The sequence below is a fragment of the Magallana gigas genome, chromosome 3, assembly GCF_963853765.1.
Source record: "Magallana gigas chromosome 3, xbMagGiga1.1, whole genome shotgun sequence".
Taxonomy (NCBI): Eukaryota; Metazoa; Mollusca; class Bivalvia; order Ostreida; family Ostreidae; genus Magallana; species Magallana gigas.
In genome coordinates this window covers 3,147,566-3,170,534 of record NC_088855.1, presented here as the reverse complement: position 1 = coordinate 3,170,534, position 22,969 = coordinate 3,147,566, and the positions used below count along the sequence as shown (strand labels likewise).

Sequence of the window (22,969 nt, the reverse complement as noted above, 5' to 3'; positions counted from 1 at the left end):
GGAAAAAGAAAAGTTTAGATGTCGAATGCGTGTAGACCTATTCATTGCTTTACAGCAATCTTTGATCTATTTGTTAGTCAATAATAATTTGACTTCTATATTACAATGGTTAAGGTTTAAACCTTATGGAAGTCACAAATTATGCAACAGAAAAGTAATATTTCATATTTTGAATCATTTTATTCCAAAAAAAATATATATATACATGTATATTACACATGCATGAGAAAAAATGCAATTCTTAGTGAAGATATAGGTTACAATAATTGTGTTCGCATCATGCACATGGTTTACCAAAACCAATATTGACAATAAAACATGCATTTAAGAATAGATAATAAATAAGTATGAAAGTTGCCCATGGTTCTTTGGTCTGCCGTGACATCTCGATGTTATGCATGAGGTCGAATCATCATCTGAAACGTCTTCAGGGAACTCGAGTAACCCCATGTAAGGTATGAATAATCATACTTTTTCTCATGGTTCGAATAAAGACCATTTATGTTGGCAGTGAAACAGCTCTTGAGCCACCCTGCCGTTTTATACGTATCGGCACAGTTATTGGTGCTATTGTCATTGTCCTGGTCCGCTGTAGAAAACTTCATGTTGTTGCTTCCCTTCGTCAAGCTATCCCCTACAATCACATTTGTTATGAAGAATATTTGTGAATGAAATGCATTTCGAGACAATAAACATTTTAAATGCCATTTTTATTATTATACCTACATGTATGTATAGTTCAAATTCATATACATGTATTAATATCAAATGCGGAGAGCAGTCACGATCTAACACATTATTTAGCAGTGTTCATTGCATTAGGTGACAAGGTTAACTCAGATTCATATAATGAATATAAATGTTTTAATTGTTGAATAATGTTTCAGTGAATACTTTTGTGAATCATTTTGTAAAATCATATTATTAATGAAAAAGCTATTATAGAATTTTTTACAATTTTCAAAATAAAAGAATAAACCAATTTCACTACGTTTCTAGCCCCTGGGTGCTAATAGCTTTGAGTTACCTCTCTTCGTTAAGCGAACACACATGAAATAAAAAGTGAGCAAGCTAAGATTATGTCCTTTCACATAATTCCATGCAACGAAGAGTTGCGCTGACAAACAGTTCATTAATTACTTTGATCAATATATGACCAAAATGTTAAATTCAAAAGGGCTGAAATGCCAATACAAACTAGAGGTACTGTGAGTAGGTTCACAAATGATACCCCCCCCCCCCCCCCCCCAATCCCGCTAAGAAAATGTAACAACTCAAGTATTTCTCAACTGGAAAGTTATGTATGAACCATTTTTCTTAAAGTGACCTTGAACTTGCACACATCTCAAGGTCATTCCATATTTTCAGGTCACGTGCAATCCTTGTGTCAAATTTTAGCTTATGCATTTTTTTTTTATGACCCTGAACTTGCTCGAATGACATTGGGTCAAAATTGTGACACCCCCTCTGGTCATATGCAATTTTGAGTGAAGTGAAAACTTCCAATGTTCCTCCATAAGAAAGATATGGACCGGGCACGATTGCACAGACTAACAGACCGAGAGAGGAATGAGGTGATTTCTACATAACAAAACAAAAAAAAAACCACTTTGTGTGGAGGGTATGATAATGGGATCAAAAGTTCCTGAATGCACATCTTCACATTTTGTCCTAAATGCGTACAAAGTTTTACAAAATCCAGTGAGGTATGGGACATCTGTCGATATTAACTTGGATAAAAGTACATTATAATCAAAACACTTTCACCGGTTTCGAATTTTCAAATTTTACAATATCTGACCCAAAAGTACGTTTAAATTTTTTTGGGATAGGTAAAAATTATTAAAGTCAATTTGAAAGCGGGATTCGAAGTCATGACTTACAGATTCGCAGTGTACGCTCTAACCCATTGAGCTACGCTGTTAAATACATGGTAACAATTAAGGGAAAGAAAATATTGATACAATTATACTTGATTTTATTGTTCATTTCGATCAGAAGTACTACACAATATGGAGGTGCCCCATACTACCTTAAGAGGAGTTGTGCTGGCCAAAAAAAAAAACCCGATGAAGATTTATTGATAAAATGATTTCAGAGGTCTGTGTGACTTTAAATACATCCACGAAGAATGACTGCTTAGAATAATCGAATAAAACTCAATTGCAACGATTCTATTAGGGGTGCGACAGTTTTGTACTAGTATAAAAATATTTGTTCTTTTGCCTTTCATAGGCGTTGGAACTGGGTGGGGAGGACTGGGGGGCTTAGCCTACCCTTTTTTCAAAGTTATGCAAAAATATAACCAAAGACCTTTTTTTTTTGCTTGTCAAGATTTTTTTTTTTATTAAGTCAAGCCCCCCCCCCCCCCACTTTCAGTTTGCTTCCGACGCCACTGCCTTTTTAAAAGCTCCTGACCTTTTGGCCAATTCTATTTAGTTTTTAAAAAACCGTACATGGAGTTCATGATATTGGCATAGGACCCGAATCTACATATTTTTTCTCATAATCAAAGTATACTAGTAGTAACCCCAACCTAACAATTAGATAAGGGTATATTTTTTATTATGAGAAAACTGTATGAAGTCAGGTGCATGTGGTCGATAAGTATGGGCGGCGAAAAGGGCAAAAATACCGCAAAAATAAAACAAACTAGTGGGTATTGTTTTGTTTTTTTAAAAAACACATGTCTCCCCTTCTCCTCAAGGATTGTAATATGGGGGCAAATTTAATAAGGGAAAAAGAATGATGTCAGCTATATGATATATGTCATCCATAAATGATACAAGTCATTATTGTAAGGAATATTTTCATGATAATTGGCCCCGAGATAGAAAAAGGTCAAGGTCAAAAAGTTGGGTTTGGTTCACTTTTTTGCTAGATCATTAAACTGTGTTTTAAGTTCAAAGTCTCTCTGTCAAAGAATTTTGAAGTTATGGTCTGGAAAAAAATGAATTTTTTTCTTAATTTGACCTTGAGTAAGGAAAAGGGTCAAGGTAAAAAAAAATTAACAACAGTATGTCTCATGGTATTTTAGTTCTTTGTTTACAGTTTGAAGTCCTTTTGTCTAAGTATATTTTGAATAAAGACGAGAATTTTTTTTTATTTGACCTTGAAAAAATATGAGGCCTAGGTCAAAAAGTTTGGTAGGTTCCATCTAGGTTACTTACTATCTATCTGTGATACAAGTTTAAAATGTGTATGTTTAAGGAATCTCATGTTATGATTCATAAAATATTTTTTAGAAAATGAATTAACTTGAGGCACAGGATTGGTCAAGGTAAAAAATTATGGTGCTGTGCACTCTTACTCAGTACCATCTATCTATGTTTTAGGTTTAAAGTCTTAATGTCAAAAGGTATCTGAGTTACGACCCAAACAAAATTTTATTATTTTTTCTTAAATTGACCTTCAGTAAAAACATGGTCAAGGTCATATATAAATCAATAGTACATCGCAGTGTATTATTATTGTTCTTTGTTTAAAGTTTGAAGTCCTTCTGTCAAAGTATATTCAGGAGATGAACAATGAAGTTTTTTTCTAATTTGACCTTGAAATAGGTTATATACCATCTATCTATGATATAAGTTAAAAGTATGTATGTTCAAGGAGTCTTGTGTTATGGTCTGGACAATATTTTTTAGAAAAACGCTTCACCTTGAAAAAAATAGGTCAAGGTCATAAAGTTTGGTAGTGTGAACTCCTTCTCAATACAATCTACCTATGTTCAAAGTTTGAAGTCTTAATGACAAATGGTATTCAACCCAGACAATATTTTATTATTTTTTCTTTATTTGACCTTGAGTTAAACAAGGTCAAGGTCAAATATTAATCAATAGTACACCTCAGTGTATTATTATTGTTCTTTGTTTAAAGTTTGAAGTCCTTCTGTAAAAGTATTTTTGTGAGTTGAACAATGACGTTTTTTTCTAATTTGACCTTGAAATAAAATTTTATGTCAAGGTCACACATTTTGGTATGGTTCAACTTGGTTATATACCATCTATCTATGGTACAAGTTAAAAGTCTGTATGTTGAAGGAGTCTTGTGTTATGGTCCAGACAATATTTTTTATGAAAAGCTTGACCTTGAAGAACAAATTACGTCAAGGTCAAAAAGTTTGGTGGAGTGCACTCCTTTTCAATACCATCTACTTATGTTCCAAGTTTGAAGTCTTAATGTCAAAAGGTATTTAAGTTACGGCCTGGACAAATTTGGATGAAGAAGAATAAGAATAAGAAGAAGAAAGTCGTCAAAAACAATATGTCTCCCCTTTGAAAGGGGAGACATAATGCTAGGAACTTATTTTGATTTCAACGTAACAAATGAGATTAAATGCATGATCAACAACTTTTTTTGCCAAACGAATATGCATAAAGGTTAATTAATGATCAAAACGCAACGAACAACCCTTTGTGCATAATAAATGATACCAATGTTCATTGCCATTTACTGTAAAATAAACTATAGGGTAAAATCAAAATCAACGGTTTCGCACAATACAAACACAAACGTCGCTGTTTTAGTACTAGTATTCAATGAAATACTTACCTGCGTTTCCTCTAAAATATCCAAATATTTCTAGTTTATATTTACTGGCCTCGTCTCCGACTGAAAACTGGGAGAAGACAGCATAAGTCTTACTACCCACTGGTTTAAATTTCTGCATATCTACTCGCAGTTCATGGGGCCTAAGTGACGTCAATCTATGCAACATATCATTTCCTGTATAATGATAAAAAATTCAAACATTCATACATTTCATTGCAATAATAGTGCTTTGTTTAATGAATTAAATCAATATCTACCGAATTTATCTAAGAGATATAAACACACCGTGTACAAGCACACATGCGAGGGGCTGTGATCGGGCGCGGGACCGTGATTTTGAAGCGATGAAAGTACATGTAGCTATAGGTCACCAAGTATTCATTGTTATGTTTGATCAAAGTTAATTTTGTTAACCACGGAATTTTGTTGCACGGAAGACAATGATTATTGAGAAACTACCTCCAGTAAACTGGGAGTTTATAGTCTGTTCCAAGATAGAACTAATTAAACAAGACCTTGGCTTTCGGTAGGATGTAACTATCTTTTTCTTGCGTCAAAACAAGTCAAAAATGACGCTGGTTTCAAGTGAAATATACACAGATTGCGTAGTCTTTCCTCAAGAACCAGACAAATCTTGTTGATTTCAAGGAGCCATAGCTGAGTGGCCAGCAATGAAATAGACAGGCCTATGTCACAATGCAGTTTGACACAACTACCCAAAGTCCAAGCTCCTGTTAAAATGGTTCTTTTTTTGCCTCACATTTTCTTAAATAACAAATCTATATTTATAAATACCCCTGGGTTCAAACAATGTTCAGTCAATAGTATAAACAAATTCCAAAAATTTCTCCTTTGAAACGCCCCCTCTAGCTTGTAAGGTTTCAATACACGGCTAAAAATGAAAAGTCTACGGAGATTTTTCCATTGCAAAAAAAGATAAAGGTACCCGGATGATAACGCTGAAAAATTGTGCAAGGTATTCCGAGTGACTTCCAAATGGAGAAAAGATGTAAACATTTCTCATTATAAATCTCCGTAAGAAATCAGTTTTCGTTTCTGTAAATTTTTCAGAGTGAAATACAATGATATGTCAATGAAGATATCTTGGAAATTTTCCCTTTTATCGTTTTCAATTGCTTTTCTCTCACAGGTATGTGTATTCTTATTGAAAATCTTCCAAATGTGCGGCATAAATATCTTGGGACAGACTATAGATATCTTCGGAAACCTCAAACACTTCGACATTATGCAGGTGGGTTAGCGCCACCCGGCACGTACTATTTTCAATGAAATTTATGCAAAATTTCAAATCCTACTGCAGGAAGTCTACATTTTTTCTTCCAATGTCATTCATTGTGGGTTGAAAATCAATATTCTCAGCAGAAGACCATCTTATGTATAAGAATTGAAGAGTGTTTGATAGAAACCCCGATGTGACTAGGGGGGTGATTCTCTTGTGGGGAAGGGGGATCATGACTCTCATTAATTTAAGAAATTGTTTAGCAAAAATCCACATGTCCACCACCTATAATATTTTCTTAATAAAAGTATATCATCTATCATAATTTTATTTCATTGTTAGAAAATATATACGAATATTATCATTTATCAAAATGCTTTGCAAAAATGACGGTTCACTGTAACAACAATGTTATGATATTCAATCTTTAACATTATTTACTTTAATGTTTACAAACACCATGCGCAACGTCCGAATGCGCTTCATACTTTACCGCAAGTAACGCGGCAAACAAGATTAGACCGGGTTTAACATTTTTCGACAAATCAGAAGAGCCAAAATCTCATTAACTTTTTGAATATAAATTAATAATAACATCTATACAACTGCAATTAATTAATTTTATTTACTGGTGGTCGCAGTAGGGGTGGGGGTTGGTAAACATATGTTGCTTACTTTTAAAAATGATATTAATCTGTTAAAAATTCAAACGTAACGTCAAGCGGATAAGTATTTTTTTGACGTTTAGGCTTTGTGACGAGTCTTTTGACGTGCAAAGTACATGTAGGTTATACAAATTTAACTAAAATTTTCTTTCCAATCAATTGCCGCGTATAACCAGAATTAAATTATTTAAGGAATAAGGAATCATTCTTTGAGTATTACAAGTTGATAATTTCGGTCGGGGTGTAGTTAAATCCAATAAATATATATTGTTCGCGAAAACTGCAACTTTATATGAAAATAGTACCTATCCAATACTCGTGATCAGCAATCCCAAACCCATTTTTGTAAGCTTTCCAGTCGCGGTAAAAGGCGACCGTTCCATTCACTCTCCGCTGAATCACCTGTTAGTTATATATTTAGTCAATAAACGTAAAGTGTTTTTCAAAGTTCAAAGAGTTACATTTGAAAAATCGAGGAGAGAGAGAGAGAGAGAGAGAGAGAGAGAGAGAGAGAGAGAGAGAGAGAGAGAGAGAGAGAGAGAGAGAGAGAGATTTACCGTCCATCCTCCGTTGTCAGTGGTCATATCACAGTACACGGCCTTAGCTTTGCCAGTAATTGAAGAATTTGAATAACCCATAATGTTGTACACGCCGTTCTTCCCTCTGGTATTTGGATATTTCTTCAAAATGTCAGCACAATCGTTACCTGCAATTAAAAAGTCAGCTGTTAGCATTATATGTAGACCAAGTGAAGACCAAATCAACGATATATATAACAATGATAATGTGACATTAATAGGTCGGTGTCTACATGTATATCTAAAATGAGCAAAGGAAATTATTTGAAGAAAAAAAAATTAATACATGTAATAAAAAACACACACAAATTAAATGGAGTATAGTTGTGTATAGTCAAAGGTACAACTTGTAGGTTGATTTATACTTTTGTATACTGATTAAATATACATGTACAAAAGTAGAACATAACACATGGTAATTATAGTACTCCTTACGGGGAGAAAGGACGTTGATCTTTTGTTGATCACATGACAGTTAAATATGAAGATATCGTTAAAAGTTATAAACATTGTGGAAGTCATGCAGGTTGTATTTTTATAAAATTTGCAAAAAATCATTTTTATGTTGATTTGTTAAAAACAAAACACAAATTCTTGGGAACAAAATTCTTTTTATGGGAAAGCATGCCAAATCCTAAGATTATACCACGGGTTCCTTAAGTGAAGCGCAACTGCCGCGTACGGTACAAGATTTCTTAAGGAGATTAATAATGGGAAATGTTTACATCTATTCTCCATTCGGAAGTCACTCGGAATATCTCGCACAATTTTTCAACATTATCATCCGGGTCTGTTGCAATACAAAACCCCCGTAGACATAATAATTTTTAGCCGTGTATTGAAACGTGACAAGCTAGAGGGGGCATTTCAAAAGAGAAATCTTGGGATTTTTCATACCATTGAATGGACATATGGAGTTTGATTCCTGAGGTATTTATAAATATTCGATTTTACAATAAATTGATTTTATCGTACAGTGTATATACATGTATTTACATCTTTCTTTTTAAAAATATCACCATGATTATTTCGTGCAGTCCGTGATTTTTCTTAGGTTGCTGAAGGTAAAAAAGTTAGCCTAACTGAATCGTGTAGACTTCAGCCATGCCAGCCTTATCAGTTTCTGTAAAGCTATATTTACATCTACCAAGTATCTTAAGAAAACCGATTATGATTCATAGCTAAAATGATAAAAAAGCAACATGTACCTAATATGACGTCACGTTTAGCTGTGAAGTTCAAATCATGAATCGGTAAAGTTACAAGGAACTGACTGCTCATTTCTTCATATGACTTATTAAATCTTAACACAATTATGTCGTCCCCTGATAAAAACTGTTCAGACAAATACAGGCTCGTATTTCTTATTTCGTCAAGAGTGTTCAGTTTATTTTCGAATATTACTGTAAAATTTTCGATTCCATCTTGGAGAATCTGAAGATTCGTGCCGAATTCCTCTGTCATTTTGTTAGTACAAAAAGAAACTGTTTCGTTCGCGTTATCGATATTGGTACCAGCCTGCAGCGCATTTTGCAGACCGTTTCCTTTTTGTGTTTTTGTTTCAATGCCTTTAAAAACCATTGCGTCTCTTGTTTTCTCCAAAAGGTCACTGATTTTCTCGTTGGCTTTTTTGGTTAAATTTCTTGTAGCAGCCATCTCTTGTCTCAATAGTCGTTGTTCGGTCTGAATAGAGGAAAGTATATCTCCGAAGTTCTCATCTTTCATAGTAGGCTTAACACTCGTATTTCTGATTGAGGTTCTTTCCTCTTTTACAATATTATTTGCGATAGTCTCCATCATATTGCTGATCTTTGTTTCAATGTTTTCCATTCCATCAAGTTTGTTCGTTATCATTATTTCAATACCTTGATAAAACTGCTGAAGTTCGGTTTTGATGAATTCTTCAGACCTATGCCTTTCTCCCACATCATGAAACAACACCTGGCCTTTCATCGATACAAACAATGACGTCCAAATCAAAATTCCAAAAAGTCTTCTCATCGCTGAGCTTTTCGTCGGACCGCTCCGAGATTACGGTCCTAAAGAAATTGTGAGGAGGAATTCTCAATTCTATTAATTCTAAAATGTTTACAAAAGAGGTCCAATAATTGTGACCAACCTCTCAAGACAACCCTTGAAATCTACCATTGTTAATGTTACTAAATTTTGCCATCTTATCAAGTAAAAGTTCTGTTTCTACAAAATAACAAGTTGCAAATAGATTTACGAGACTGGCCTGCATCAACTGCGATGTACTAGAAGTTAAGTAACTTGGGAGTGGAAATACTAAAATCAGTCGAAACACTGTCAACCTACTTCAGCTCTAAGAAAAAAGTAAGAGGGCAAAGGAAGTAAAGAATTTCATTTTTAAAAACTTCCTTATTTCTCTCTGATTTTTTTCCAGACAGCTCTCCGTCAGCTACTTAAATAATATTTACTGAATTTTTTGGCCTCGCCTGGACTATTTGATCAGAATTTGATCAGCATATGTTATCGGAGAAGATAATTAATCATCTTGGTAGATTTCAACTATCCATGAGTAAAGGGCTATGAAGTTTACACAATCGATTAAATCTAAATACGCTCTTTTTAAAGGGATTTTCCCCCGAATAATAATAATAATAAAGTCTTTTATTTAGACAGGATAGCACAATTAGTGACAAAGTACTAATTACATTGTGGTCCTGTATAAAACATATGTACATCAATAAGTATAAGACACATAGATAAATAATGCAGATAAAATATACACACTCATCAATAAATATATTTGCATTGATTTGATATCATAATCAATAAAATTTACTTCGCTAGATAATATTGCTGTAAATACTTTGTTTTAAAAGAAGACATGATATTACATGTTCGAACACATTCTGGCAGTTGATTCCATAAAATGGCTGTTGATATTCTAAAAGAGCGCTTATAATATTCAGTCCTTGATTTTGGTTCATATAACAATCCACTCACACTACTTCTTGTTTCTCTAGAACTTACTTGGTTTACATATTTAAAAACCTTCATGTATTCTGGTGTCATGCCCTTTAGGATTTTAAAAGCTAACAAAAGTTTTCTGTAAAATAATCCTGAATAGGCATCCATTGTAGAGCTCTAAAAATATAAACAGTGGAAGTTTGAGTAGTTTTAACATTCAGTATAATTCTAACTGCCCTTTTCTGTAATTTAAAAATTTTCTCAATTTGGCCATTATTTTTGGCTGAACACCAAACTGTACAACAGTAGTTAAAATGTGGGAAAATAATAGTATAATAAATTTTTTATAAAGCAGCATTTGCCATAAAAACACGAAGACGGCGTAAAATACCTATCTTTTGAGCAAGTTTTTTGCTCAAAAAGTAAATGTGATCTGACCAAGTAAGAGATTCATCTATGGTTACACCAAGAAGTTTAGCCTTTTCTACAGTGTTTAAAACAACATCACCAACTTTGATATACAATTTTGTACACTTCGATAATTTTTGTTTTGTACCAATCAACATACACTTAGAGTTTTCTCTAAGTTCATAGTCAACTTGTTACTGTTCATCCAATTTACAGAACATACAAGATCCTCATACTATTTTTGTTCAATAACATCAATAGATTTATGTGAAACATCTTGTGTTGTATCGTCTGCATAAATATTTACATTTGAATGTTTAAGACACTTTGGATAGTCATTTACAAATAAAATAAAAAACAAAGGCCCCAAGATAGACCCTTGCGGAACACCAATTGTAACATCTTTTTCATCAAAAAATACACCTTTCCATCTAACACTTTGTGTTCTTCCATGAAGATACGACTGAAACCATCCGAAAACTAGTAATAAGTCGATTATCGTTCATGTAATGTTTAACACATATGAATTTTCATTTATTCTTTTTTGTTACTTTCAGACTGCACGTTTCTTTAATCATCCATTATTATTCATCTGATCTTTGTCTCAACAACCTTTTTATAGTCCATGATCGTCGTGACCGAGCGATAGTCGAGTGCTCGTTGGTATTCCTAGTTTCTGTATTATTAGTTAGCACTGCCATCAATATAGTGACCACATTTGGACATGCTTTTTTTTGCATAATTGTTTCATGTTTTTCCAATTCAAAATCGAACTCGGATCAATCATACATATCAAATTTTGAATTATCGTAGTTTTCTTTCGTGCGTAATTAGAATGCTGGATCACTGCAAAGAGATGGACAGGCTAACGCATACGCAAGGTCCAACAGACACATTGCTCGCCTGATAAACAATTCTAAAGAGTGGCCAAGCAGGAGAACAGTTTCACTGACTAAATGTATATTCATTTCACAAACTTTGTACAACTTCGTTTACCTCAAGAGATTATTAATAAACATCAAAATTTAAGACTGCATTCTTCAAGGATTATTTATTTCATTTTCCATATTTAATCTTAATTACAAACATTGTTTTTTTTTCTGTAATATTGGTTTTGAATATAAACACTCTCATGTATTACTGTAAGTCTGGAATATATATACAAAGACTTCAATAGAAAATCTAAATTATTTTTGAAATAGACAAAATTTCAAAACTTTGTTTTCAAGTTTCACTGTATTTCTATTGATGAACAAACTTGAAATAAACTCCAGACATATGGCAACAAAGGGGAAGGGGCAGGGAGGCGGGCCCATCTACACCCTTTTTAAAGTGCCCTGCCCTTATATTTACTGCAGATAAATATACCTAAAAGCCGTTGGGTCCCTCTACTTTTTGTCTAGTCCTTCTACTTTGAAAAACATGATGCTGCATGCCTGAACTCCAAATTAATTTCACAAAAGTATCCCTTCTTCAGAATAGGCTATATATAATATGCCAAAAATAAATCAAATAACGCTTTGATACAATTGAAAATAGCACTTGTTTCTAAACTAGAGGTACTGTGAGCAAGCTCAAAATTGATACCCCCGCTAAGAAAATATTATAACTCGAATACCAGTATTTCTCTACTGGAAAGTAATGGATGCACCATTTTCTTACAGTGACCCAAATTTTAGCTTCTTATCATTTTGCATTACAAGATATGGCCTAGACAGGAATTATGCATTTTTTTAACATTGACCTTGAGCTTGCACATCTGAAACGGGGTCAAATTCATGACACACCCTTAGGTCATAAGCAATCCCTATCTGAAGTAGAAACATCCTATGTTTTCCATAAGAAAGGTATAGACCTGACAAACTTATGAAGCTTTTCTTTCCAATGACACTGAGCTTGCTCAAATGACCATGGGTCGAAATCATGACACACCTTCAGGTGATAAGCAATCTTTGTGTGAAGTAAGAACTTCCAATGTTTCACCTTAAGAAAAACAACCAGGCATAATTGCACAGACAGATGGACAAGGTGATTCTTTTATACCCCCAAAGCTTTGTTTGCATGGGAAGGGGGTTATAATAACAACAAATTTCAACAATAATAGAATAAGCAGATTTATATGCATACAGTGGTTACAAATAATAAATATTTGGATTTTAGTGCAATAAGACAGCCCCCTTCTATTTTTTAGATCTATGTTTTATATAAAGCTATTGGAAAAGGGAAACATTTTTGCATGTACATATCAATTATTAATGCAGAAACATTTGTTTGATCAAACATTGCTCCTTGAAAGTTATGAATTCAGTATTGTACAGGTGTACTACTGTGGTTTCATTAATTTTCAAGGGTATCAATTTTCGTGGATAAAGTGAAAATCACAGTTTCAAGGATATGTAAATTCGTTGCCAATGACCAAATCTATACAAAATATTAATAGATATTGCACTTCAATGAACATTAAATTTCGTGGATCAACTTAACAACGAAATCCACGAAAATTGGTATTCAACGAATATTGATGAAACCACAGTAAATGTTTACACGAGATCACACATACTAATGCTATTAAATAAAGGCATCAATGCACCTGACTGCAAAATTTTTCTATCATAAATATTGAAGATTTGGCAACAATAAAAAGGATTGCCAAAGTTTTACAGACTCATGGATTTTGTGGAACTGCTTGTACGAAAGTTTTGTTTCATAATTTGTTTTAGATAAGATTTCAAGGGTGTGGAGTCACCACAATATCTGCAAAAATTAAGCCACCAAGATTTCCAATGATTTCACAGTATCTAATAAATATTTGGTGTTCAACATCTAAAGTCTGATTGTCTGTCACAAAAAAAGATGACTGTATAAGATTAACGGTACCGTAAATGTCCCTTGATTTGGTGAGAAGCACAACCAACGTTGCAGAAAACAATTCTTGATATAAATTTGGCTTTCAATGAAGTTTGTCAAAAGAGGCAACCACTGGAACTAAACAAAGCAGTTAGCTACCTTATCCTAGCCACTATGTTGACTCTTACAGTGTTGTAAACCTTAGGTTCAAACAAAGCTCCCTTAATTATCTATGGAACACTACAAAATGTCAAACAGCAGGACATGATATCCCATTTATTCAATCAATAATATTTATTTTATCCAGATGCCAAATGGAATCCTATCCAATGTGGATCTGTTTTATCACAGCTGTTAGAGAGAGGAGATCAGTACCACTGGATGTGGATGCTGGTTGATCCGTCTTTCCACAGTGGAGATTCTGTGTGGATTTGTGCTCTGCACATGGGACAAGTCTTTTCTCTATCGAACCACATGGAGACACAATTCTCACAAAATATATGCTGAAATCAAAAATCAAAATTAAGTTTATCTAATGAAAAATGTGTAAACAAAAGCAATTACCCATATCATTCGTGCAATAACACCTGAAGATACAGTTGTCTGGTAAATACAGTTGTCAGGTAAATCTTACAGGTGTGCTATTTGTCAGTTTAATTTTACAGGTGTGCTACTTGTCAAGTAAACCTTACAGGTGTGCTATTTGCCAGGTAAATCTTACACGTGTGGTATATTTGTCAGGTAAACCATACTGGTGTGCTATTTGTCGGGGAAAGCTTACTTTACAGGCCAGTTTGATTGGGTCCTTGTAGTCGTCCTGACATATGGGACAGTTCTCCCCACACTGGTTGATTTCAGTGGACGAGGGTCGGGATCCATAGGACTAAAACAAACATAAAAGCCATTAAAATATAATCAAGGCATCTGTAAGCATACAATCCTTACAGTGGCTGCTAATAACTGACGATGTTTACACATAAGATTGATTTATTTTGCATTTTGAAAACACACGCACTTCTTTCTTGTCAATCAATTTTCAAAAAGAGTACAGTAAAACATGCTTAAATAAAGTGTCAGGGACGGGCGATTTTGTTTCGGTATAAGTGTAATTCATTATAATATCCGTCAATTTTCAACATGTAATAGTCTTGGGGAATGAAATTCACTTCGCTGTAACTGTCTATTCATTATAAGCGTGTTCGCTATAACCATGTTTTACTGTATTTAGTTTCATGGCTTTAAATTAATAATTGATTATATTATCACATGCATCACATCTAGATTGTATTCAGCATTGATTATAGTTACACTTACCACGTCCGACAATAAGCTCTTGAAAGACTTGAAGACTTCAAGGACTTTTGCAAGACACTGGAAAATCTGCACAAAGTGGGGAAAAGGGCAATTAGAATAGAAATTCATACAGAACTAGATTAATGGAAATATTAATACACACATTGTCAGTGACTTGGTGAATTCCAATATCTCGAGTTATTTCTCTTTACACACAATTGTGTATAGTCATATTTGATGACATGGCGAAATTGTTTGCAAGTGTAGAAGGGCAAAAATTACACAGGGCAAAAAAACCCAGCCTTTATATAGTATATCTAAAAGTATTTATCATTATATCTGAGACTTAGCATTTGAACAAACCCACAACTTTTACAATATATAAACTCATATTGAGCTGAGACTGCAATAACTGACCTTCATTAGGAAATATAAGGCTACAAGAATAATGCCAAGCACCATTCCCTGGTCATCATACAGGAAGTGGAACCATGGAATTATGGGAGTCAGTAATCGGTACATCTGCATCACATTCTCCACTACCATGTAAATCTTTCCCTAAACATACATGTACATAACTACAATTCAAACGCTAGGCACAATCTCTGCAAAGTCCAAGTGAAAAAAAATGGAGATCATGTCAATTAGTAATTTTTTTATGAAAATCTTCTTAAGTACTAGTAAATATTAACTTGTCTGATAATCTACATACCCTTCTCTTCTGTCCAAAAGGTAGAAGTGATAAAAATGCTTTGATAATAATAGTAGAAAATTTCAGGATAAAATCTGTCACAAGAACCATCCACAAATAATCCCAGAAATCGGAGTTGTGCAGCACTGGGAGTTGAAACATCAGTCTACAAAAGTCCACGTAATATCATAGAGGCTCAATACAAAGATTGGATACATGCTTCAGATATTATTTTATTGTTATTAATTAATGGTATTTAAAGCAAGATATTTGTGAGCCAATGCTCACTAGTAATACCCCTGCCCTGGTGTAAATATACACAATAAGTGAAGTCGACATTTAACAGGAAGTGACTTCTGATTGGTACAAAAATAGAACCATCTGATCAAATAGCATGCCTGAACAAAGAGTCAATTAAAATTTCAAAATGCAATGAATAGTTGCTGAGAAATCTTTCAAGAAAAAATTGTTTGAAAATTTTGGGATAAAAATAATCAAAGACGTCATTTCACAAGAAGGTGATGTCCAATTTGTAAAAAATATATTCCACGATATGGCATGCATAAATAAAGAGTGTCTTTAAAAAATCAAGCATCTGCGATTAATAGTTGCTGAGAAAAATGCAACAAAATTTTTGTACTGGACAGACAGACACACAGAAGGATGGACAGACAGACACCCAAGGGTAAAACAGTATACCCCATTCTCATTCGGAGGAGGGGTATAATTAGATTTACTATAGACAAAAGGATAAAATGATAAAGCTCTCTAAAGTACTGTAAATAGTCCAAATACCAAAAATAATTAAAGATGTATCATTCTTTTGGTTTTTATTGACTTTATTTTTACACTTTAATTGTAACCAGTGACAACTTACACATTCCAAAGCATTTCCTCTTTAAAAGCGTACATGACGACAGCTATATTGGCTGACAGGAAAGTGATGATCCAAAGGAATGGTAGAACCTGCCCGCGACAGGAGGAATTCTGAAACAGTACAGTAAAACCCCGTTATAGCAGGGTTCTAGGGCCCAGAGAATTTACATTGCTATATCTGTACGGTAAGTTGTCAAAGTCTTACAAAAAGATTTTATTTTAAAGTAAAAGTTATTATAACAACATAATCTATGACTAGCTAACATTTTGCATTAAGTGTAACAAAAATCAAACTTTTTTGGTATTGAAAATTTTACTGTACATGGAAGCAAAAATAAGAGATATTTGCAACTCTTTAAAATCTCTCAAAATCTGTGGGCCCTTTTTATTCTAGTGCTACTTAAATCTTAACATCTTGAATATAATCAACTATAAGAGTTTTTCTGACGTCAAACTATACTGATAAATTTCAATCACAAAATCCAAATTTTTTTTTTAGAAATAAAAACCTATTCAGCATGATTCTTTTTACACTAGACTTGCTAATTAAGGCAGCAAGCAATCTTACTCTAAGAGAGGACTGGTGCACCACTTTCTGCATTGTCATATTGGCATACACATGTGTCCCAAACATGGCCAGAAAAACAAAGAATCCTGAAAAAGAGTTTACAATGAATCAATATACAGAGGTTACCAAACATACAACAGTTTATATCTATACTTATAAATGTCATCAGAAAAACTGATGTTACAAATTGAGTCGAAATACATTTAAACACCAATCAAAGATTTCTTTATTGCTTATCATATTATTAATATCATGTTCATCATGCTTTATCAAACATCATTTGCAATTACAAATCCATAAGTTGAGCTCCCATTTTTTTTATCAAGTACATTAAGCTCTTTTTGTCTCTTTATAACAAAGTTCTAGATAAGACATGAAGCTACTGACATAAGTTTTGTGACCTTGACATTCATTAAATGACTTTGGATCTGGGTCTTTCTTACCTCTTTCCCAAAACTTTATAACTGAGTACCAGTAACATAAAACAATCTACGTCTATGTTTATAATGAAAATTTCTCTGCTATTTTAAAGCAAACATTTTCAGCAAAACTTAAAATAAATGTTGTTTACCAAGAAAGTGTTGTGATAGCAGTTTTAAGGAAATGATGGCTAAAAATCCCCCGGAATTGAGGATGATACTCTTGATACTGAAGCGATTGGTTGCACCGTCATGTGCATGTCCGTGCTCCCCTCCCTCGCCCTGGCCCGGTAAACCATTCTGGTTCTCGTCCTGAAAGAAACTACTTGGGATCTGGAAATGTTCATGAGACAATAGATTAGGGTTATTTTCTTCCTGTCCGGGAGTAAACTGCTGAGGATCCGTGTCGACATCTACGACGACCGAGGATTCATGGGTTGGTTCCGGGTGGTGCTCTCTGGAGTTGAGGCGGTTGAGGATGACTCGATGGTGAGTGCTGGGGCCCATGATGTGGGGGACAAACCCGGACACTGCCTGCCCCACTCTGGGAATGTGGTCTTGTAGATTGGAGGTCATATTGAGATGCCAGGGGCCCTGGGGTACATCTGTTACTGGACTTGTCTGGTCAGCCATTTTATCATTGATCGATACATTCCAAATGTTTCAAAGGCAGTCTGGAAGAAAACACACATATATAGCTATTGTTAAATATGAAATATAGGCTTAGATCCCTTTAGATTTGCCAATTCTTGCTGTTATCAATTTAATGCTATAATGAACGTACTTACATCAAAACTTCACTGGCATTATACATTTAATAAATTTAGAACAACATAATTCAATCAAGCAGGATTGTACAAAAAAAAGATTGTTTTATGAGATGACCCCATATGGGATGTTGTTGGATCTTGTACATAGGGTATCATTGATGAGTGGATTTACGGAATCAAGTAAACTTGTACCCAAACTGACTTGTGCCCAACAAACTCGTAATGAAATGATACAGTCTTACCCAATCGCTGTGGTCCACTTGTACACAAACAGTTGATCACAACTTCACTAGTTAACTTGTACCTTCGAACAATATATTAGACTAAAGTACATGTATTGATATTATCATAAAGAAAGAAAAAGAAAATTCATGGTATTAATTTCTTAAATACTTATACATATTTGTCAAAACTACTAATACATGTAATTGTATTTTTTAGAATGAGATGAAAATATGGTTGTAAACAATGATATTTGGATTGTAAATATAAAAGATTAGCTGATTAGGTAATGTTTTATATGATTACAAATAATACAGAAATAATGAGATAATTGAATTAAGAATTCTGGATATCCTCAAAAAAGTTTAATGTTGTCTCCTTTAAGTTTTGCCAATGATTTTCCTCTATCAACATTTGATAGACAATTTCTGTTACATGCAGTCTTATCTTTAAAAGACTGATTAATCTGAATTATCATATTGCAAAATTTATAAATTCTTCAATTAAATTAAAGTCAATTAAATAAAAATAACGTTACACACAGTGATACTTACGAAAGACGAATAGGGCCACTTAAAAAAATATTTTTATCTCGTAATTACGAGAAAAGATCTCGTTATTACGAGTTAATTATCTCGTTATTACGAGTTAATATCTCGTTATTACGAGAAAAGATCTCGTATTTACGAGAAAAGATCTCGTAATTACGAGTTAATTATCTCGTAATTACGAGTTAATCATCTCGTTATTACGAGAAAAGATCTCGTTATTACGAGTTAATTATCTCGTTATTACGAGAAAAGATCTATTTTTAAAATGGCGCGTTTCATTATTCTATTCTTTTTATGTAAAGTGTATGAATTACTGCAATGTCTATTAATATACACTTACTTTGCATAATCATCGTTTAAAACGCATAATTTGATATAAAATCGGACGAAGCAGTTTTAAAGAAATTTCGGAAAAATTAGCAAAGCAGATTGATTAATAAATTCATTGAACTATTTGTCAATAATTAAGAAAGATACGTGTAATTTGTTTTCAGACTCCAAAATGTTAATATTCAAAATCAATTATCTTCGGGTAAATCCTGTATATCCATATCCATGACTGAAACTATATAGTTCTTTCCTTTTATTAATATCAGATAAAATGTCAAATCCAATCATTTTGATATGTAGAAATTAATGAATAATGATCGTTGTTATTTTTAAATATTTATTCAAAATTTAATCAACGTTTCTGGCATGAAAAAGATAGACTGAAAGTGTGATCCAGTCGAATCCTTTTCAGAAACCCACCATTTTATATAGATCTTTTCTCGTAATAACGAGAAAATTAACTCGTAATAACGAGAAAATTAGCTCGAAATAACGAGATCTTTTCTCGTAATAAAGAGATAATTAACTCGTAATAACAAGATCTTTTCTCGTTATTACGAGATCTTTTCTCGTAATAACGAGATAATTAACTCGTAATAACGAGATCTTTTCTCGTAATTACGAGATAAAAATATTTTTTTATGTGGCCCTATTCGGCTTTCGTAGATACTAGCTAGCTGTGAAAGTATTATTGTAAATTTACATAACAAATTCGTAATGTTAATATTATAATTCTGTTTGTACGGGTCGATTAGTAAAAGTTGTAATTAAATGTTTAGGTATGAGTGGACCACAGAATTAAGAGTTTGACAGGACCATTTGATTACTACGAGTCAGTTTGGGTACGAGTAGAAGTGACTGTAATTTAATTGACAAATCTAATTTCAATTACATGGAGGTACTTTGTCTAATCCAAGTAATACACATGCATCAAACAGTGTGTTCAATATGTCTCAGATTAAGATATCTAACATACAGACAGATAGGGATAGCTGCTTCTATCTAGAACAGTCACAGTACATACATGTAGTGTTGATCCTTTTAGACCTACAGCAATCTTTGAAGATAAGATTTTACTTAACATGCCATATTTCTAGAATGTTCGCAGGATTGATCCACCAAAAGAAAGCATTTTTTTGTATGAATATATAAAGTAAACTTTACCACAGAAACTGTCAAACAAGTGTCCCTGTTAAAAGATAATGAAGAGGACGTGTACAACTTGGCATGTTTTGTGAAGTATGGTGATGAAACAAAGTACACGATACGTACTGAGTAAATGATCTAAGATTTCCTTCTGTATATCTTGAATGTGCTGACAATTTACCGATAATCGCGAGGTACACCTACTTTCTCTATTGCTGATTTGACTTGTCTTCTTGACTTGAGTTCTTACGACTGCACTGCTATTTACAAATAAACTAAAGTCACTTTCGTATATTTCCAGATGATGTACTTATCTGATATTTTTCATTCATAAAAAACGTTTTGATAAGAGTGCTTTCACAAAATATTCTGAATCGTATCAAATTATATTTGATTTCTTGAAAAAATAAATCTAGGGTAAATATTTTGTACGAAACCAAGTCTACATATTTGTTGTGGTGAAATGATGGTCACCATACGATGTGGAGAACTCGTTACTTAAAACGGCGGATTGTTTTGATTTTGTTACTGGGAGGCGGTTTCATTTTTTTCTTATCAAGCAAATTATCAAAGGTTAGTTGTATTGTATCGCAATTTTAGCAGAAACGGTCGTAAAAGGGAGCTTTAAAACTTGAGTTCGAATTATCTCTGAACAAATTTTATTGCTTTTATAGCAATTACTGTTTTTTATACTTAATGCTATGGACAAATTCCGCTTTAACTCATTTACATTACATATTCGTGACATACACATGTTGTGTTTTTATGTTGCTTATTATACACCTCAGTCTTGAACATTGTTGAATCTCAATATTTTTCTCAGTGCATTGAAAAGGTAGTGATCACCATCATTGTCAGAATGAGTCAATACAGATACACAGTCGTCTTTAGCTATCATTTCATTTCAAACGAAACATATATCAGACTGTTAGGATCACCAGTGCCTGTGAATAAATCAGTTAGTCAGTTGCTAGAGCACCTGACTAGATCAAGATTCAGCGAACTGCGGTTTGAATTCTGGTAAAAAAAAATTCCAATCCCACTACAAATTTGACCAACTCTAAGTCCTGCAAGAGGAGAGGGGAAGATCATTGAAGGGTGAAATATGTGATAGTATGAGCGGTATGATCATCGGCGCCAGATACTGCAAATTCCTAATTAAACGCGAGGAATAAATATCCGTGTAAAATTGCGAGAAGCACATCTCGCGGATTTTTTATAATCTTGCTTTTATTTTTCGGACAAATGTAAACTATTTGGTATTATAAAAATAATTCAGCGTTCGTGATTTTATACTATCGCGATTTGATGCAAAAACGTTGAATCGTGGAATAAGTACTTGCGTAAAATAAGGAATCTACTGTACCTTAATCAGTACAGCACTTAACTAGATATTCAGGGGTTCAAATCCTGGACCGGTCTGTCATTTTTTCTCCCTTCCAAAATTGTTTCCCTGTATACCAACCCCATCAGTGAACACTAAATTGCAAACAATTTTCTAACACTGGCCTTATGTTCATTTATTTACATGTAAATTATCTTTGCAGAATTCCAAGCTTGTACCGGACGAATACGAAATAAAGCATACATTGTTAAGACAGCCATTTGAATGGCAGCCGAAGGTGTCTGAAGTGCAGCTTGGGGAGGGGAACTCTACAAAGAAACAGATATGCAGGAATTCCGTCCAGGGGAAGAGTCTGATAGTGGATGAAAGAGGTAACCCAGAAACCCCTGCTCTATACCTGTTATTTCAATATTTCATTTCTAAGTAAATATACATAATATACTTACATAATTATCTTCATACTGGAGACAATATTTCCTCAATTGATTCTATCTGTTAAGACCATTTTAAAAAAATCCAGCAATCATTTTGTTTGTATTTTTTACTGTACCAATACTTCCTGTTTGACCACAGGGTATGTGTGTAACCGTACGTCTGTGGATGCCCGTGGATGTTGTCATGTAAAGAGAGGATCTAGACTGACATCAAAGCACCGCTGTGATACTTGCTCCAAGAATGCTTGTTGTGTTGTGTATGAATACTGTGTGGCCTGTTGTCTAAAGCCAGACAAGGTAGGCAGTTCTAGAAGTCTTCCCTTCTTAAAGGACTACTTATGCATTATTCATTTCAATCTGTCCAAGAAATTTTATCTATTTCATACTTAAAAAGTAAGACTTACCGGTATATCACGTTTTTGTTTTAAATCGGCTAATTCTCAATTTTGCCTTGTTTAATTGCTCTCTGGATCAAGATATTAAACTTGAATTTATGATGTGTGGATCTGTATGACATTGATATTTTCCCCTCAGAGACCGCTGCTGCAGAAGATTCTGACGAACGCGAGGGAGGGACTCGACATTGCCCTGGGCTCTGTGTCTGATCACTTCGAACTCTGTCTGGCCAAATGTAGAACATCGTCCTCGGTAAGTGTATTCCATGTATTGTATGTAATATCCATTGTATATAAAATAAGGTTTCACCAATAAAATAATTTGTTACATGCAAAATGTTGTAAGTAAAAAATCATGGATGAATATGATATGATTGCTCATTGTGGAAGTATTCATCTATAAGACCAAATTATGCTCCTAACAAAGTTTCCATTGCTTTATTTATCCTTTGCAATGAATGAATGTGCAATTAATTAATTTTTATTTCCGTTGTAGAGTGTTCAACATGAGAATTCTTACCGCAATGCGTTTGCCAAACACTGCTTTGGAGAAAATCCCCCAGAACTGCAAGCTTTAGTGACATAACTGAATGCCTTAATTGGCAATGATTTATGTGTTGTGAGAAACTTGTGTTATATATCTAGATAGAAGGAATATATTTATGTGTATATGTGAAACATTTAAAATTATCTGATGTGCATTTAT

General features: G+C 33.6%; 3 protein-coding genes across 6 annotated transcripts; 1 reads left to right on the top strand and 2 right to left on the bottom strand.

Moving 5' to 3' along the window:
• Positions 1-184: 184 nt before the first annotated feature.
• LOC105320234 (fibroleukin) lies at positions 185-9,241 on the bottom strand. Its single transcript, XM_066078100.1, has 5 exons — positions 8,243-9,241; positions 7,014-7,162; positions 6,762-6,858; positions 4,552-4,725; positions 185-634 (listed from the first exon to the last, which is right to left on the bottom strand). Exons 1-5 carry the CDS (start codon positions 9,033-9,035, stop codon positions 393-395), a joined length of 1,455 nt encoding a protein of 484 aa, XP_065934172.1. The 5' UTR covers positions 9,036-9,241; the 3' UTR covers positions 185-392.
• A 3,233-nt stretch (positions 9,242-12,474) lies between these two features.
• LOC105320176 (E3 ubiquitin-protein ligase RNFT2) lies at positions 12,475-20,434 on the bottom strand. 4 transcript variants are annotated; one of them, XM_011417998.4, is made up of 10 exons: positions 20,294-20,370; positions 18,083-18,144; positions 17,223-17,744; positions 16,652-16,737; positions 16,085-16,194; positions 15,229-15,373; positions 14,934-15,074; positions 14,538-14,603; positions 14,005-14,106; positions 12,475-13,726 (listed from the first exon to the last, which is right to left on the bottom strand). In XM_011417998.4, exons 3-10 carry the CDS (start codon positions 17,701-17,703, stop codon positions 13,592-13,594), a joined length of 1,266 nt encoding a protein of 421 aa, XP_011416300.3. In that variant the 5' UTR covers positions 17,704-17,744; positions 18,083-18,144; positions 20,294-20,370; the 3' UTR covers positions 12,475-13,591. The 4 variants fall into 4 exon arrangements, with proteins under 4 accessions (XP_011416300.3, XP_011416297.3, XP_011416299.3 ...); XM_011417995.4 differs by having other exon boundaries at positions 20,216-20,360; XM_011417997.4 differs by lacking the exon at positions 18,083-18,144 and having other exon boundaries at positions 20,294-20,434.
• Positions 20,435-20,523: 89 nt separating this feature from the next.
• On the top strand, positions 20,524-22,900 carry LOC105320233 (SREBP regulating gene protein). Its single transcript, XM_020064043.3, has 5 exons — positions 20,524-20,662; positions 21,637-21,805; positions 22,008-22,165; positions 22,403-22,516; positions 22,760-22,900. Exons 1-5 carry the CDS (start codon positions 20,570-20,572, stop codon positions 22,847-22,849), a joined length of 624 nt encoding a protein of 207 aa, XP_019919602.1. The 5' UTR covers positions 20,524-20,569; the 3' UTR covers positions 22,850-22,900.
• The last annotated feature ends 69 nt before the right edge of the window (positions 22,901-22,969 follow it).

What these genes read in the sequence shown, in the direction of transcription:
- LOC105320234 (XM_066078100.1), bottom strand. Translation starts at nt 9,035, where the DNA reads ATGAGAAGACTTTTTGGAATTTTGATTTGGACGTCATTGTTTGTATCG. An exon ending in TAAACGTGACGTCATATTAG is followed by an intron (nt 7,163 to 8,242) that starts GTACATGTTGCT and finishes TTTTAATTGCAG; the next exon opens with GTAACGATTGTGCTGACATT. An exon ending in CTGACAACGGAGGATGGACG is followed by an intron (nt 6,859 to 7,013) that starts GTAAATCTCTCT and finishes TATAACTAACAG; the next exon opens with GTGATTCAGCGGAGAGTGAA.
- LOC105320176 (XM_011417997.4), bottom strand. Translation starts at nt 17,703, where the DNA reads ATGGCTGACCAGACAAGTCCAGTAACAGATGTACCCCAGGGCCCCTGG. An exon ending in GAGGAAATGCTTTGGAATGT is followed by an intron (nt 15,374 to 16,084) that starts GTAAGTTGTCAC and finishes GGACTTTTGTAG; the next exon opens with ACTGATGTTTCAACTCCCAG. An exon ending in CTTTTGGACAGAAGAGAAGG is followed by an intron (nt 15,075 to 15,228) that starts GTATGTAGATTA and finishes ATGTATGTTTAG; the next exon opens with GGAAAGATTTACATGGTAGT.
- LOC105320233 (XM_020064043.3), top strand. Translation starts at nt 20,570, where the DNA reads ATGTGGAGAACTCGTTACTTAAAACGGCGGATTGTTTTGATTTTGTTA. An exon ending in TATCAAGCAAATTATCAAAG is followed by an intron (nt 20,663 to 21,636) that starts GTTAGTTGTATT and finishes TTATCTTTGCAG; the next exon opens with AATTCCAAGCTTGTACCGGA. An exon ending in AATGTAGAACATCGTCCTCG is followed by an intron (nt 22,517 to 22,759) that starts GTAAGTGTATTC and finishes TTTCCGTTGTAG; the next exon opens with AGTGTTCAACATGAGAATTC.